Genomic DNA, 18,316 nt, shown 5'->3' with positions numbered 1-18,316 from the left:
CGCAATATCATATTAAAAATGAGGATATTAGGAAAGAACTTGACATTGTCAGCATCCAGGAATGAGTTAGCAGGGCTAATCTCAGGTGGTATGGTCACTTAAACAGAATGGTTAGGAAAGATTAGCAAAACAAGTGTTCTCTGCCAGGTTGGCAGGAAAAAGACCCAGAGGAAGACCAAGATATAGGTGGATTGATAGGGTAAAAAAAATGCCTTAGAAGATAGAAATATAAGATCTGATAATGTTGGAGTCTTGACAGGTAACAGACCGATTTTGAGGAAATTTGTAATGATGTAAATTTTTCATTTAGTACTATCATAATATCCTCAACACCTCTTGAGGGTATATGTCAGGAATTTGATGATGATGAAGTACACTAAGACAAGTAAGACAAAATGATGACATAATATACACAAAGAGAGTGTTGTATTATATATAACCAGGAATGAATTTGTTATGGTAATAAGTAAAACCATAGTTATTATTAACACCACACCTCCATGGAAGCAAAAGACTCATCACATTAGGTATATGCTGTTACACACATAGATCATCAAACCATGCTTTAAACTCATTCAGTGTATATGCATTTATGTACATTGTCAGGCAATGATTCCACTCATAGCTGCCCTCCTTATACTCCTGCTCACACCCTCTTTATAGTTTCCAGGGTTAACCATTTTCTCTCTGAAAATTTCCTTCCACATTAACTTAATAACCCCTTAACAACTTTAATCTATCATATCTCCCTTTTCTACTCTTATTCATGAGGCTTTTGCAAATTCCATTTCCCTTAGTCTCTCTTCATATTCCTCACTCCAAAGACCAGTTATCACCTTATCCTGGCTTTTCAGGATCCTTTCCAGCATATCCTCATCACCATGAAAACCAGGGGACCAAATCTGTGCTCAGTAATCCATGTAAGGCTTGATCTAGGCTTTATATAAAGATCTGAACATGATGATGGACATGGATCTGAAGTTCAGATCCATGTGCATCAACCACTTTAAGGCCTCTTATTTCCTCATTCCTCTGTAAAGTCTCCCCACAAAGTGTATACTTTGATACCCATTGTTACCTACCAAATTTGACATCCTTACACTTTGACATTGAACTTACAGTTTCCATACACTTGCCCACTCATACAATCTACTGGATTCCTCATAATTCTCCCCAGTTTTGCATTATCTGCAAACAGTTGTATATCTCCAGTTATGGCAATCTCAATATCATTAATATGCAAGTTAAATAACAATGGCCCCCAAAACAGACAGACATCTGTATCTCATCATTAGTGATCTGGAATACTGCATCCCTATAAACAACTTTCTGATACCTATTTGAGAGCAATTTGCCTAGCAAACTCACCAAGCTATTATCCAATCCCATCTGCTCCAATTTAGTTGCCAGTTTGTGTGGCAATCTATCAAAAGCCTTTGCAAAATCTAAGTATACCACTGTATATGCCTCTCTCTCTCTTGTCCAATACATTCTTTACCTTGTCAATCTTTCCAATACTTTAACTTCAGTTCCAGATAGGCAAATTATAGGCAGATCAGCCTATAATTTGTACCCTGGCTTATTACCACCTTTGTAAAATAGTTTTACTTTCTTCCACTCCTTCAGGTGTGCTGTTGCGAGACTTGTTTAACAGATTCCATTCCATTCATGTGTCGTCTCCTATCTATGAGGTTGACTACCATGATGTGAATCATGGTTAACTATGGGCATAACAGCATGTGGTGAGAACCCTATCTCTTCCACATGTTGGCCGAGGCTAATGCTAATTTCTTGGAATAATCCCTTGAGACGTGGGGAGTTTTATTGCCTTATTTTCCTCTTCCATTTCATTCTCTACACTTGAGCTTCTGATTTCACACTGAGGATGAAACATCCTAATGAATTGTTCACTGAATACCTCTATTCTCTACATCAGTTACCAATCTACTGCCACTTTCATCCATTAACATCATCTTGCCATAAACAGTTTTCTTTATTCTTGCCACCTACTGAAAAAACTCCCTCTGGTTTTTCTTTGCACTTTTGCTATCCTTGCCAACTGAGTCACCTTCCTGGCCATCCCTTTATGCATTTCAAACAACTGATTAATGCCATCGTTCATCTTGTACTGCCTCAAAAGGGCCTTTTTCTTCAAGGGCAATAAAGCATGAAATTTTACGATTTGATGTTGGAATTTTTTTTTTTTCCCCTACTTGGTTAGACTATAACAAATTTGGTTTAATCCGTTATCCAAGTGTAAGCAAACAAAGTTTGTGCCTGAAGTCTCTTCAGGACTGAGGCAACTCATGGTAAAGGTGGACTGAGTTCACATCGCCATATACCAGTTGCCAAAAGATGTCAACACCTTAGTATCACCACCTCTGTGTCTGGCTCCCACTGATGAGACCTCAATAAAGGTCGAAAGCGGTCTGGGTAGTGGCCCTTCCCTTAATGCATAGCATTATACATGTACAAAAGGAGATGTGCTTTGCATTATGGGAGATACTAAGGCAAGTGATCAGAACTTATTCCACCTTTACCACAAGTTGCCCCAGTCCTGAAAATACTTCAGGTGCAAACTTTGTTTGTTTGCTTGCCTACACTTGGATAAAGGATTAAACCAAATAGGTAGAACAAGCTGGTTAAAAAAAAATATCAAGGTGTTGGGAAGGTGGAGACTATTTGTTCAGTGGACAGTTTATATTAGAACAATTTGTTAGATCCTGAATGGAGAGCTTTACAAGTAAATTCTTTATTCAGGATTTAACATGATAACTACTACTAATTAAGGAGATATCTGCATATCAGCTAATAATTATGAAGTATTGTTTTATGTTTTGTAATAACGTGTAGTCCATGTGTGCCATATAGTGAGAGTTATTGTTAAGTTATTTGTAATTCCCAAGTAAGCTGTCTAGTACATTGCGAAATTCTGAGAAAAATTATAAGTAGTAATCCGGAATAATCGCGTATAATCTGTACAGGTCGAGCGTAGCGATGAAGGCTATACCTACGTGAGAAAATGACGTCAGAGCGGCTACCTGGAATAATGTAACCTGACAGGTTAGGGAGAGTGTAGGATCACCCAAGGGGCATGAACGATGGGGTTCGTGGGTGAAAGCCACATCGAATAGGGGCGCCCAAATAGGGTGAATAAAAGACGAAGCACGCCGTTTTAGGGGGCTTTTTGACCTTTTGATCTTCGGTTGCTGGATTCAAGTTTTAGGGGGAGTTGGTCGGAGGATTCATGAAAGAGCGGTGGGCCAACTACGGTAATCACGGACGGCAGGTTCTTTTCTTGAGAATGTTTGAAGATTTTCAAGCAGAGCTGATCGTGATACGATGGCCTATGTGGAATTGAGCCTCAGCAGAATGGCCCATTGGAGAAAGTTTCCTGTGGAGCGGTAGACAGCACGCAATAGTCAGAAACGATTAGAAGAAAAAGTGTAGTACATCACCAGGCGCAAAGATGGCCGAAGAATAGGCAGTAAGGTAATCCAGACCTACATGAGATGGCGGCATGAAATCTGAAAAGATCCAGTAATGTAAGAGTTTTCGTTCTATGTTAAAATTTGTTTAGAAGAACAAGAAATTGTAACTGAAGGACACTAGTAGAGAACTTTTAGTGAGAATTTGACTGAATTAATTAAGCCCTTGTGCAACAAAGAAGAGTTGTTAATAGGCAGTAATTTGTGAATGGCTAGGCTTGCTTAAATGAAATTTAGAATTAAGATAATTATTGATAGAATATTAATGAAAGTGTTCAATGCGTATTCCGTGAATAACTTGTGAAAGGAATTATATAGTAGTAGTATTATGCTTAAACCTAATCTTATCCTTTCATAATTGAAGGATTTAACTTGCTCTGATTCATTGTGATTTAGTGTAACCCTTAACTTAGAGTGAATTTTGATCCATTGAGTATTTTAACTTGCATAGCTGTAAATGTTTTGTTTTTCCAATAAACATGTTTTGTACCTAATACCTGAGTTTATGCCTGATTACGAATTCAAACCACCACTTATGAAATAGAACCTTTTGGTGGGAAGGAATTTAGATATAATTGCTTAAGTGAGAATCGGTCTACGACTGCTAACTGAATCTGCACAGTGCTAGCGTGAGATAAAAGGAACTGTGTGTATCCCTTTAGAATTTAGAAATATTTCCCTGAACAAGAGTCTCTTCTGTTATAGGATATTGGCTGGCACAGCAAAATATAAATTTTGCCAATATCCGAAGAGGAGATAGATCTGAATTAATATCTTAAGGGCACGACAGTAGATTAGAAGGAGGGTTATTATAGAGGTAGAACAAGATATAATATAGAGAAAGCAGCGACATAACAATAGAGTAGCCGGTAGGATTTTGATTGTATAAGGTTTTAAGTAAGCAAAAGGATAGATTCAAGGAAGGAACAGTAAATTAATGTATAATAAGAATAAACTGACGATATAACAAAAGATATTACAATTTAACAAATTAAATTTTATGTATCTCAGGTTTTTTTGTTTGTTTTGTGTATGTGTCATAAGTGCTACTAAAGGTGCAGGCTCATCAGTAATCATCCATAATGATGTTGTGTTGCTTTGCTGAAAACCTGGCATATGTGTATCTGAAAGTTTATTGACCCCTAATGCTAGAAATTCAAAGAGAGAGAGAGAGAGTGAGTGAGTGTGTGCCTGCATGATGATATTATTTATTTTTATTTATTTTATTTTATTATTTTTTGTAAATTTAGGTCTTGCAATGGCCATTGTCCCAGATGATTCTGTATGTGATCAGCTGCTCTTCTGGAAAGGGCATCTCATTAATAACCAATTTTTTTTGTCTCATGTGATTCATCTTCTTCAGTGTGAAGGACTTCCAGCTGACAAAGATGAGCTTGAAAAAACTCTCCCTCTAATCAGTTCACTGATGGAAAGTTACCACTCGCCAAAAGGTGCAAAAGAAGTAAGAAATGCTATATTTTAAATCACATGTAATCTACTTTTGTTATTAGCAACAGAAAGTGTGTAAAGCAATACTTGTTTATTTTTTTTAGCTTTTAAAAAAAAAGAAAAAAAGTTTAAAAAAATTATCACTGATTTCTTTAGAAAGAAAGAAAAAATAATAATCTATGAGGTTTTTGAACGAAAAAATTTTATTCTTTTGCTTCCCTTGGAATGATAAAAATTGTTATTGTTGAAATAGCAGAAACAAAATAAATTTGTATTTCACTTAGTAAACAGACCCAGCACCTCTGTGTGTGTCAGTCAGAAGAATTAACTATGCATTTGGTTTAGTTGGAAAGCCTGATTTTAAATCTTGTCCAAAGTGCAAGAAACATTTATGAGAATTCATAATAGCTCTTCATGGCATAAACAACAATAAGAGAGGAACAACAAAATTTATTGAACTTATTAATATTTCACTGCTTTTCTACCCAACATCTTTGGAGCATAAATTATAAGTGACGTGCTCAAGCACTCGATTAAATCATTACAGACAATTCCAATTGTAAATGAAACAGAACAGATGTCCTATCATGGCACTCTCTATGGGCCAGATAACCGTAAAGTTAATCTGGAGTAGTCAGGCTGTCCTCTACAGAATAACTGTCTCCCAGATCCTTGGCAAATTAATGCAACCATGCCTGTTGAGATTGGAGGAGTGCTAAATAGCCAATGCGCATTCTAAAAATAGTCTCTCAAACCTATAGACTTCTATGTAACATCAATGTCTTCTTCCATTTAATCTTATGTGAAGAGTATGGTCTGCCAACTTGCCATGCAAACATCATTTTTGTGTTCTTCAAGACAGATTTTAACAGATCTACCAGTCTCTCCAAAGTAGGCTAAGCTGCTGCAGGCTCAAGAAACTTTATACACCTCAAAATATGTAAGAGGATGAAGCTGTTTTAGGAGAATGGATGAAAATAGCTAGCTGCTAACTCAATAAGGTGTTTGAAAATGGCAGAGAGATCAATATTAAGAGGAAATAGTTTTGCTGTGAATCCTGTGTTCGTTAGAGGAGGAATGAGTGGATGTATGCAGTATTTTATCTATTTTATACAGGTTATAGCCATTGGTTAAAAAGGTGTGGCAAAGATTTCTCAGCTTAGTTTTAAGGGTTGTGTCATTTGAACAAATAGCCCTGGCTCAGTTAGTGTTTTGAAGATGCCATACTGTTGGAATGGATGGTGGTTGTGTGATTACTTATGTAAGTACCTTCTTATATGTGTTTTTTGTAATGGAAAAGGATTATGAGCCATTAAGAAGTTATGCCACTAGTTTATCTATAAAAAGGGGAGACAATTTCTATCATGAAGATTTTATTTTAGGATGTTGACTGTTAAGATGCACTCAAAATGTATCTAATTTGTCTGGATCTCGAGGCCAAATAGCAGACACATCATCAACATAGTGCAGCGAGACAATTGGTTTAAGTGTAGATGTTTTATTTCAAGTGCTTAGTTTTTAAGATGTTCCTTGTAGAAGTTGACTAATGCAGTGAGGTGGGGGAAAGAGAGAAACCCATTGTAGTCCCATCCAGCTAATTGTATATTTTTCCTTTCCATATGCAACAGATGTCTTCTTCTAAATGGAAGAAGACATAGGTGTTGAAAATCACTATAAGTATGCGAGACTATTTTTAGAATTAGCATCGGCTATGAAGCACCCAACCTCAACAAGTATGCATTAATTTGCCAAAAACCTGAAACATAGTCATTCTGAGGCTATATAACCTGACTTCTCCAAATTAACTTTATAGTTATATGGCTCATAGAGGGTGTCATATTAGGACACTAGTTCTGCTTCATTTATAATTTGAATTGTTTCTGATGGCTTAGTTGAGTGCCTGTTCTTGTCACAATTATAATTTGTTCTCTGAAGCTCCTGTGTAGAAAACTAACAAAATATTAGTAAATTCATTAAGTTCATTTATTTTTTCCATTTTTTTAGTATTGTTTTTACCATGAAGCGCTATTATGAATAATCAACAACAACTAAGCTTTTCTATGCATTTATGGGTATATTTTACTTATAGAAGGCAGGAAAACAGTTGGAATATACATGTATTTAACAGACATTATATAGCTTGTAGTATTAGTTGTCTTAAACATGATTATGGTAGGATAACTTTAATGAATCTTGATGACAGGGCAGTGATAGAAACAGAAGAAATATTTGAGTTGTTGAGTGTTCACTTGTGACTGTGTATTATCCAGGTGAAGATAGTAATTGATGCAACAGATGAAGGTGAGAATAGAGATAAATGAATTGGGGATGTTTAGTAAATTGCAGAATCTCAATGTGAATATAGCCATAGGATCAGCCTGTGTGTTATTGGAATATGGCAGTTACCCTGACTAGATAGTATAAGGTGGAAAGAGGACAAAATAGTTTCCTTATATAAAGGAAGCCTTAAGACTGAGTAAGCAATTATAGACCAATTAGTAACTCATTAGTGAAGGTTAAGGTACGGGAAAAGTTTGTTAAGGACAGAATTAGGGAATGTGCAGATATGAAATACTATGGGAAACAGCTTAGCTTTGTGAAGAGAAGGTTCTGTCTTAGTAATTTACAGTAAAGTGATAGTTAACTTGGATATGGGAAATAGCTACACCAAGATTTTACAAAGGCATCTGACAGGATACTACATGGAAACTTCTATAAATTGCATTAGGGATGAGCATAAAGCTGATGACATGAGTAAGAGGTTGGCTAATGGACAGACATTGTAGGACGTCATAGGACATTGCACTTGGGCTGCTGTTAAGTTTCTATATTGATATTGGGAATGATATAGGGCGGGTGATATTCAATTGTTTGCTGATATGATACAAGTGAGGGGACAGTAATGAAGTGGATCAGGGGCATGCCAACCATATGTGCAATGTGTGTGACACGCACAGGTGCCAGGATAGTAGTAAAGGCGCCAAAGAGAAGGAAATACTTTTTTAAAAAAAACGTTTTTTAAAGCGTTTTTTTTTATTGGAGGGGGGGGGGGATAGGGATGCCAACTAAAGCTTTGCACACAACCGCCGGACTCTATTGGCATGCCCCTGAAGTGGATATCGTGACCCTGCAGATGATTAAAATAGACTGGTAGTTTGAGCAAAGGATAACGTCTGCCAGACATTATCCTTTAATGTGGCATTGTTGCTGATGTGTATTATATTGATGGGATTGCACCACAGGAAATTGATGAGAGTAGGAATTGATGGGTGATGGTGGATATGTAGTTGAGGTTCAGAATATGTTGTAAAAGCTCCTTTTGAAATGTATCCTCTACTTCAGCAAGGATCATGTTGGTGTTAAGAAATACATTAACAAGCGGAGATAAGGAGATTTTTGTCCCTCTTTATAAGGCTTTGATATTAAAATGCCAGACAATGGCATTTTAATATCAAAGGGTCAAATTTAAGGGTCAAAGCTGTATAACTGAGAGGAGACCTCCACATAGCCTTTAAAGCAATGCAGAGAACTGACTGGTACTTCTGACCTAATGTCCAATCCTCACCTCATGGTGCACCCTGATAGGTATCTACCTGGATACTGAATGAATGAGGATGGGGTGGCAATTTGGGATTTAGCTGACCAAATTGTATTCTTATTGGATTAAACCAAAATATAAAATGATGGTACGACATAAGAGAATTGCATGCTGGCTGCAGTGTTGCCCAGTTAAACAAGGCCCCCTTTGTTTTCCCTGGCGAACGGTTTCACTGTTTGCCAGGGAACCAGGGCAAACAGTGAAAGTCAGCTACTGGTACAAATCCTGATACACACCCTAATTCAATATCAATATAAGAAGATTGAATGGCAAAGAAATGGAGCTAGCTGAGGAATTGGATGAGCACCAGATCGACATAATAAGGCTGACAGAAACAAAAAAGACAAAAACTGGTGAGATTTTTCTGAGCAATAAATACAAAATGTTATATTCAGGCAATGACAATCGAGGAAAAGAAGGTGTAGCTATAGTATTGAACACAAAATATAAGACTAATCTTCTTCAATAGCAAGCAATATCTAGTAGAGTGATGTGGGCAAATAGCAGAATGGAGAACTGGACAATGAAACCTATGTGTGCATATGGTCCTACAGAAGGTTCTACTAAGAAGAGGAGGAATTTTTTGAGGCTTTAGAGAAAGCAACTGACACAATGAAATAGGAAAAGTTGGTCCTTGTTGGGGATCTAAATAGCAGATAAGAAATGATTGTCAGACTTACAAAAATATTTTGGGAAAATTTGGAGAAAAGAGCAAATCTCATAATAATGGCAAATACCTATTCGATTTCTGCTCAGGACATGGACTAACACAAAAAACATTATAGGAATAGTCACTACTCAGACTGCTTTCGACCTTTATTGAGGTCTCTTCAGTGGGAGAAGGGTAGTGACATTTCCCATAATGCATAGCATTATACATGTCTGCAAGGAGATGTGCTTTGCATTATGGGATACTAAGGCAAGTGATGTGATGCTTTGTCCACCTTTGCTAAGAGTTGCCCCAGTCCTGAAGATACTTCAAGTGCAAACTTTGTTTGCTTACAGTTGGATAAAGGATTAAGCTAAACATATAATTTATAGTTTAACCAAGTGGGGAAAAGACTTCCAACATCTTTCTCTAATCCAGAGTAATTTAATAATAAGGTGTGACACCTTTTGGCAACTCGTATAGGTAAATATGACTTCTGCATTGCTTCAACCTTGGTATCACCTCTGGGTCTGGCTCCCACTGAATAGACCTCAATAAAGGTCGAAACCAGTCTGGATAGTGACCCTTCCCATAATACATAGCATTATACATGTCTGCAAGGAGAAGTGCTTTGCATTATAGGATACTAAAGAAAGTGATGAGAACTTAGTCCACCTTTGCCACAAGTTGCCCCAGTCCTGAAGATACTTCAGGCGCAAACTTTGGTTGCTTACACTTGGATAAAGGATTAAACTAAATATATAATTTAGATTATTAATAATAGTATAATACTATTATTAATAAAAATAATATGGAATTATTATTATTATTACAGCAACTCCAAGGAGTTCTTAGACTCATCAAGGGAGGCCCTAAACATCATGTCAAGAACTATTAAACATTCGCACAGTATCTATCGTACTTTGCCTTGAACTCATTCATGGTCACAACCCCCAACAGATTCTGGCAGCTTATTCCACTCATTCATCACTCTCCAAGCAAAAAAAACTAGTTCTAACACTCTTGCTAACTACACTCTTGCTCAGTTTCCATGGATTGCCCCTAGTTCTCCCATCACCAGACCTGTTCTGAAAAATTTCCTTTGAATTAATCTTGTAAAAATCCCATCCCTCAGTAATTTGAATGTTTCAATCATATCACTCCTTTTCCACCTATCAACCAATTTCTGTAACCCACAAATCTTCAACCTGCTGTCGTAATGGTTCATTCCATAGACCAGCTATCTTGGTCACTCGCCTCTGGATCCTCTCTGCCTCCTTCCCATCACCAAGAAACCCTGGCACCCAGATCTGTGCACAGTAGTCAAGTTGGGGTCTTATCAAGGCTCGATAAAGAGGAACAATGACCTGCTTGTCTCTGTGCTCATCAAAGTATTTTTCAGTAACCAAGTGATTTCATGAGCTGATTTAGCCACTTTTGCTATGTGTCCCCCAAACTTCAACTCCTTATTCACGAACACTCCCAAGTCTCTGGCTTCATCAGTTTCCTGGAGTATGGTTCCACCCATGTGGTATACTGCTGATATTCTTTTCACCCCAAAATGCATAACCCTACAGTTTGCCACATTAACTGACATCCATTCTCCTTAACCCAGTCTACCAATCTATCCAAATCATCCTGCAAAATTTTTATATCATGTATATTCACTATTACTCTACCCAACTTTGCATCATAATTGCAAATAAATGAATAGTTCCCTGCATCACACTACTAGTCACACCTTCTTTTGGACTCTACTCCTGAATAAACTACTCTCTGATATCCCTCCATCAACCCCCCCCCCATCCATCTCACCAACCCTTTATTCCATCCTCATGTGCTGCGGTTTACTGATTACGAGTGTGGTCTGAAAAGTTCTCGGCCTAGATGGCAGGGATTACTCTACACTACAGAATGTATACAATTGTGGCGACAACAAAAAAAAATCAATTTTTGTAATTACGATTCGTCAAAGCTAAGCTGACAGATAATCCATTATATTCACTTGCCATTGGTTCCTGGAAGCAGAAGAGTGCTATGCTGATTCCTCGAAGTTAAGTTGGTCTGTTATGTAAGGGCCGCCTATATACAGCTGCATAGAAGGAGTTAAGCTGTTTGCTAAACAATTATTTCTTGTTTACAATTCGAAATGTTTACACATCTTGTGTTTTGTTAATGAAAGTTTTGTTCGTGCAATAGAGTTATACAGGTATGTACAAGGGTAGTCTGAAAAGTTCTCGGCCTAACAATGAAAAAAAATTATAATTTCAAATTTATTTTTATTTTACAACATAATCTCCCTTAAGACTAATACATTTATTCCAGCAATGCCCCAGCACCATTATCCTGTCCCTGTAGTGGTTCTCAGTAAGATCTGCAAAATTCCCCTCTACAGCTGCAATCGCATCTTGATTTGAAGAAAAATGCTGACCAGCAGGGAAGAGTTTTGGGAAGAGATAGAGGTCAGAGGGAGCCAAATCTGGGGAATAGGGTGGATGTTCCAACAATTCATAGCGCAGATCCCTTAATTTTCCCATTGCCAAAACACTTTTGTGAGCAGGTACATTGTCCTGGTGAAAGATGATTTTTTTTCTTCTGCAAACCAGGTCTTTTCTCACAAATTTTTTCATCTAGTCTGGTTAAAAGATCAGAATAATATTCCCCAGTTATTGTTTTACCCTCTTCAAGATAATTAATAAACAAAATGCCTTTAGCATCCTAAAACATCGATGCCATGACCTTTCCTGCTGATGGTACCGACTTTGTCTTCTATGGTGCTGAACAACCGGCTTCTGTCCATTGTTTTGACTGTTGATTGGATTCTGGTATGTAATGGTGAATCCAAGTCTCATTCATAGTAATAAATTGACTCGCAAAATCAGTTTTATTCTTGTAAAAATGCTCCAAGCACTGTTCAGAGATTTTCATGTGAGTATGTTTTTGATCTACTGTGAGCAAGCACAGCATCCATCTTGTGCAAAGCTTTTTCACATGCAATTCTTCGTGCAAAATATATCCTACACTTTCTTTTGAAATGCCTATAGTCTCAGCAATTTCATGAGCTCCACTGAACTGGCAACCATCATTCTTCCACTTTCTGTTGCAGTTGTTAATACAAGAGCAACAGCTGCCTAGCTCTCCCATTACTGCAAACACACCAAACCTGCTTTTCTTCTTCCTCTTTTATTCCATCTGCCTCCATTCTGTAGAACCCTACCCAATAAGTATTTCTAAACAGCTACAACTAAACCTACAACTGTTCAAAAAATCATCAATAAACTCCTATCCTGACTGTTCACCTACACCCTAGACACAAGCACTGGTGTGCTCGTAGGTCCTTTGACCTATTGCACATGGAATCAGTATAAAAATAATAATAATCCTTGCAGTCCCTTAACCTATCATAGCAACTAACTGTATATTTTGTATTATTGGCCTCAGTCTGGACAGTCTCAAAAGAACTGCTTTTTGGCTGCAGTTTATCTGCTATGATCAACAGTACTCATCCCTTCATCCTGTCTTCTCTATCTTCCCTGAAAGTATTAAACCCTTCACATTTATCTTTCTAATTACATCATCTGCTGTTATCCAAGTCTCACTAATGCATATAACTTTTGATGAGGTGGTACTAACAATGCCTAAAACTCCTCCCTCTTGTTCCTGATACTTCTGACAATAGTATGTAGAAACTTTAGCATCCCTTTGTACTCCCAACCACCTATACTTCCTGAATTGACTACCCTCTTCAATATTGTTGTTTGAGAGACTAGATTCTGCATTTATTCATTTTCACACTCATTCACTTCATCGGTGCATTCACACATACTTACCTGCATCCAGCCCTATTGCTTTTCCTGACTTTGCACTTCTGCACTCTCAGTGAATAAAACTCTCACTAGACAACTAAGACTGAAGTCACTTAAGTGCAGTTGGTCAGCATTATACAAATCTTTCTGCACACCTGCACATTGATTTATTTGCTGTCAGTGCCCTCATCCTTAGTTTGCCTCTATCATAGCATGGTAGGAGATTTACAGTCTTCACCTTCTCACTCTCCCCCCCCCCCCTTCCCACTTCATCAAACAGTTTCTTAACATTTTTCTTCATAAAATGCTTCTCACCTTCCAGGTCAGTAGTGTCAACCAAAACAATTAATTCTTTCACCTTACCATCCTGATAGCATCATTGATATTATTCATTTTTGAACCAGGTAAACTGTTACGTTTTCCTTAAGTACTCCTCTGATCATAGAATATCCATACAAAATTGTTTCTCTCATTTATTCATATAATCATGATTTTTGCCTGAAACCTCCTAATCTGTTGACATTTCTACAGATTAGGAGATTGAGGTCCACTTTGTTCACCTGAACTTCTGCAACCACACATTCAACATTAATTCTGACACTAACATTTTCTAGTCTACTGTCAATATCTTCTACTCTACTAACACATGCTTTGTTCTCTATGTCCAATTGGCACTTACTCCACACTGGCTCACCAGTTTCACTGTCCTTCCATAAATCCTTCAGCTTGTACAATGAATATATCTCCTACACACACACACACACACACACACACTGTGCTGAACAAAATCATGCAAATTCAATTATCCAACAAGGCCATCCTGCCTGCCATTGTTCTAACAATCATCAGCACCATACCAACAGCATTGAATTTAAACAAAAATGCAAGGTTTACTTAAAACTAAATAACTCGTTAAACTAAATTTTTACATAAAAACTAAATAACCCATTCCCATACAAAACAAAAACCTACAATGAATTAACTTATTATTATTAACCAAATTATGAAAAAATGACTTATGTTTCATCATTGCTGATCAACAACTTATCAATTTAATATGGCATTGCTTTATTTTTTAAAAAATATTTTGTACATAACACGTTATTTACTAATTTATCTGCTTTTGTTATTTTTTTTTAACCTTTGGAATGGCATAGTATGATGTTTATTGTCCTTTTTCCAATAAACCACAAATTTACCAATCATTCATTTAATGGAAAACCCTAGTACTTTCTTTTCAAAGATATATCATTAAAACTCTTATTCTGTAGACCATCTACTAGATAGTACTTACTGAAGTGAAATACTCTGCCATATTATTTTGCCAGATCTACTCAGATGTGGTATGAGTGGTGATATGAGGCATCATTTAGGCCACCCACATGTGAAATAATTATGTGTATGTCAAGTAATCTATTAATACATATTCCTTAACACACACACACACACACACACACACACACACACACACACTTTCACTTTGCCTTAAACAATCATGAAGAGGTAAGCAAAATAAATAATTACCTGCAGAAATAAGCAAACCTCCTAAAACTATTCAGATTTGTTTCACAAATGTATGTCTTATTTTCACTCTCACCAATATTCTTTTCCATGAGATGGAAAAGAATATTGGTGAGAATGGATGTGTATTCTGTAATCATGATTCCACCTGTAGTTTCAACTGCTTTAAAGCAACAATCATGAAAACTGAAGTAAAGATAAATAGATTGTGCATAGAAACTGGCATACCTCCTAAAACTATATCCACTTCACAAATATCCTCATCATCATCATAGGGTCAACTACTCAACATCAGGACCTAAACTACTGTTTAGGTCCTGATATTCTTTAGAAACTTTTGGCAGTCTTCCTTGTTATTATTGTTAAAATATTATTACATTTCAACAAACACTAATCAACATTTGCACAGTTCCTGTCATACTTTGCTTTAAGATTGTTCACTGACAAGGCACTCACATCACACTCTGGCAACCTAATCTACTCCTCATTCACTGCTCTCCAAGCAGAAAGCATAGTTTGTTCTCACATTTGCTAACCACACTTTTGTGCTAAATTTCCAGAAATCACTCCTAGTTCTTCCTCCACCAGCCATCTACTGAAAAATTTTCTGTGTATCAATCCTATAAAAACCTTTAAGTAACCTATATTCAGGGCTTGAAAAATTTTGGACCTAATACGGAAAATTAGGGGAACTAGATCATGACGAGAGGAATTGTGAGAATCTATGCTTAAGAGGAGCCAATGTATGCAACTCTGTTAATGATACGAGTGTACATTATCATAGAAGTGATTATGAGGAAAGGATGATTGTGTGCTCATCTGGTTCGGACATATTGAGTGCATGCAAAAATACCTATATAAGTGAAGCATTAAATGTGAACTGGGATCTGAAAGTTGTCCAACTGGGTTATTCATGTACAAAAGCATGAAGGTAACTTATTATGTCTATACATGAATGCCAGTACTATCATGAACGAAGGAATACATTTGGCCTCAGATTGTAGGCATTAATGACACTTGGCTCTCAGAGAAAGATTACCAACTGGTATTGAGTGTAAAGGGTAAGTATTTTTTGGAACGATAGACAAGATAGGAGAAGTATGCTGTTAATGATATTGGATGATATGAGTCTCATTAGGGTAGAACACTATTATGACTGCAGTACTAGTAATGATTTTCAATGTAGTTGGGAGTTTTGAAGCTATCTGGTGTGAAGTGGATTCTAGCAAGATCAAATACATAGTGAGATGTTATAACAGACCTAGTAGATTGGTTGCTGGTGACAGCAAAATGCATCACTAAATCAACCTAATGGGTGCTACCCAATCAATGTTTGAATAATTAGTCACCCACGATGCATTTCATGGGTTGCATTATAAATGACTAATTATCCAAACATTGACTAGGTTGTGAAATCCCATCAGAAGAATTAAACCAAATTTATTGAACTGTTGTGAGACAACTTCTTCAAGCAGCATATGACAGAAGAAACTCGAGGGTAGAGAGTGTGATATCTCATTATAGTGTCGGAAGAGATGTTTCCGTTAAAAATGATACTGTTCTACCTTTGTTTGATAACAGTGGTCATGCTATACTGACCTGAAAAGTGATTATGTTGATGTAGGACTTGAAAGTATTGTTAAAGGTAGCGAAAGAAAAGAGTGACAGAGTTAAAATGGTGAGCCTGTTGCCGCAGTATGACAGAGAGGAGTTTAGAAGGAGGGCCATAATCGCAAATGGCATTATGTGCAGATTATGACGGTGTGGTGTGGAATTCGTGCACGTGTGGAATGAGTTTGATGGGCGAAAGGACTTATACAAGATGGATGGCCTGCATTTGAATGGACTTGGCGTGCGGAGACTGGAAAAAGTGTTGCTGAATGAAGTGAAAATGGATGTGCAGAACCAGGGAAACTAGAACTACCAAGGAGGGGGGGGGGGGAGTGGATATGCAAACTTCAGTGAGACAGTTGAGTGTAAAAATGTATATAATGTACCCGAGCCAGCACTAAGGACAAAAAATGGGAATGGGACATTTAGAATAACGCATCAAGATAGGGGTAGGACAAAGGGATCACTGCATTTCATGTATACTAATGCCAGGAGTATTAGGAACAAGAAGGAAGGATTTTTGGCCTTGATTGGCTCTTCTTGGCCACAGGTTATTGGCATTAGTGAAACATGGCTGATGGAAGATGATATAGTTAGTGGGATAGAGTGTGTAGGTTATAGTGTGTTTAGGAGGGACAGAGAGAATAAAATGGGGGGGGGGGGGTATTGATGATAGCTGATGAACTGCAGCCAAGGAGAATTGAAGTTGTATTGCAAGATAGTGAAAGGAGCTCATTTGAGGCTATTTGGTGTGAGATTGAGACTGGCAGAATAAAATATACAGTTGGGGTGCTGCTATAGACCAAGTGATGGAATAGATGGTGGAGATAGTATGCATAAACAAATTGATGAAATGAGTGGAAGGAGGGTAATTATTATGGGGGATTTCAACTATGGTAACATTGATTGGAAGGAGGAGAGGACACATGTGAGGAAAGAAATGGATTTTATTCACTTATTAAGGGATAACTATCTGAGACAGCATGTAATTGAAAATACTAGGGGTGTGAGAGTGCTTGACCTGGTAATAGCATCTCACAATTTGACTGTAATGAATATGACTATGTTGCCACCTATTGGTGAGCGTGATCATAAGGTCTTGACCTGGGAGGTGGCTAAATGTGTGGAATTTTTGATTAAGACAGGGTATATGTGGAATTACCGTGCTGGCAAGTTTGACAAGCTTAGGAGATTACTTGGATCAGTGCCATGGCATGTACAACTGCAAGGGCTGGACGTCGATAGAGCATGGGAAGTGGTCAAGGAGCATTTACAGGAGGTTATGGCTGATTGTATACCTAGGGTCCGAATAGTAAAACAAGTAGGGGTTAAATGGATGAATAACGCCATTAAGCTTGAGCTGCAAAAAAAGAAACAACTGTGGAGGGAATTTAAAGAAAGGGGTGACCTGCAGGCACACGAACAGTATAAAGTGCAGGCCAGAAGGATAACGAGTGGTAAAAACAGCAAAAGCCGATTATAAAAGGAAACTAGCTATGCAAGCAAAAGAGAATCCCAAACAGTGTTCTTTCAATATGCTGCAAGCAAGAAAAAAACTGTACGTGGCAAAATGATTTTAGGGAATGATGATGGTAAGGAGGTCGCTGAACCAGTCGATATAGTGGAGTTACTGAGCACGCACTTTGCAAAAGTATATCATCCAGGTGGTGACATTGAAAAAATGAAGGAACCATTAGTTTATACGAGAATTGTGATGAATGAAGTGGAGGTGAATAGTCTATTACAGAACCTTAATGTGAATACATCTGTGGGATTGGATGATATACCGGCACGGGTCTTGCGTGAAGCAGCTAAGGAATTATCAGTGCCCTTGACCATGTTGTTTAATCTGAGTCTCGGGTCTGGTTTAGTCCCGAAGGCGTGGAAAGAGGAGAAAATAGTTTCACTGCATAAAGGAGGATCCAAGACTATGGTGGCAAATTACCCACCGATCAGCATATCAGGAGTCGTTGTCAAGGTCTTGGAGAAAGTAGTCAAGGGAAAAATACAGGAATGGATTGATGAAAATGAGATACTGTACAGGGAACAGCATGGCTTTGTGAAGGGTAGATCATGCCTCAGTAACTTGCTCAAGTTTTATAACAAGGTGACGGCAGAACTGGATAAGGGAAATGTGTTTACAGTGATACTGCTGGACTTGGCAAAAGCGTTTGACAGGATACCACATGGAATT

The 18,316-nt window shown here is 37.5% G+C and overlaps 1 protein-coding gene across 1 annotated transcript in view; it reads left to right on the top strand.

Moving 5' to 3' along the window:
* The window catches only part of LOC150106689 (gem-associated protein 5-like), a 560,402-nt gene that overhangs the window by 505,238 nt on the left and 36,848 nt on the right, over positions 1-18,316 (top strand). Inside the window, exon 23 of the mRNA XM_090392643.1 lies at positions 4,739-4,950. Coding sequence (XP_090248769.1) covers positions 4,739-4,950 — 212 coding nt within the window. The remainder of the gene's footprint in view (positions 1-4,738; positions 4,951-18,316) is intronic.

The sequence above is a fragment of the Typopeltis vanoorti genome, chromosome 5, assembly GCF_054136105.1.
Source record: "Typopeltis vanoorti isolate ZY-2024b chromosome 5, IOZ_Tvanoo_1.0, whole genome shotgun sequence".
Taxonomy (NCBI): domain Eukaryota; kingdom Metazoa; phylum Arthropoda; class Arachnida; order Uropygi; family Thelyphonidae; genus Typopeltis; species Typopeltis vanoorti.
This window is presented reverse-complemented; position numbering and strand designations above follow the sequence as displayed.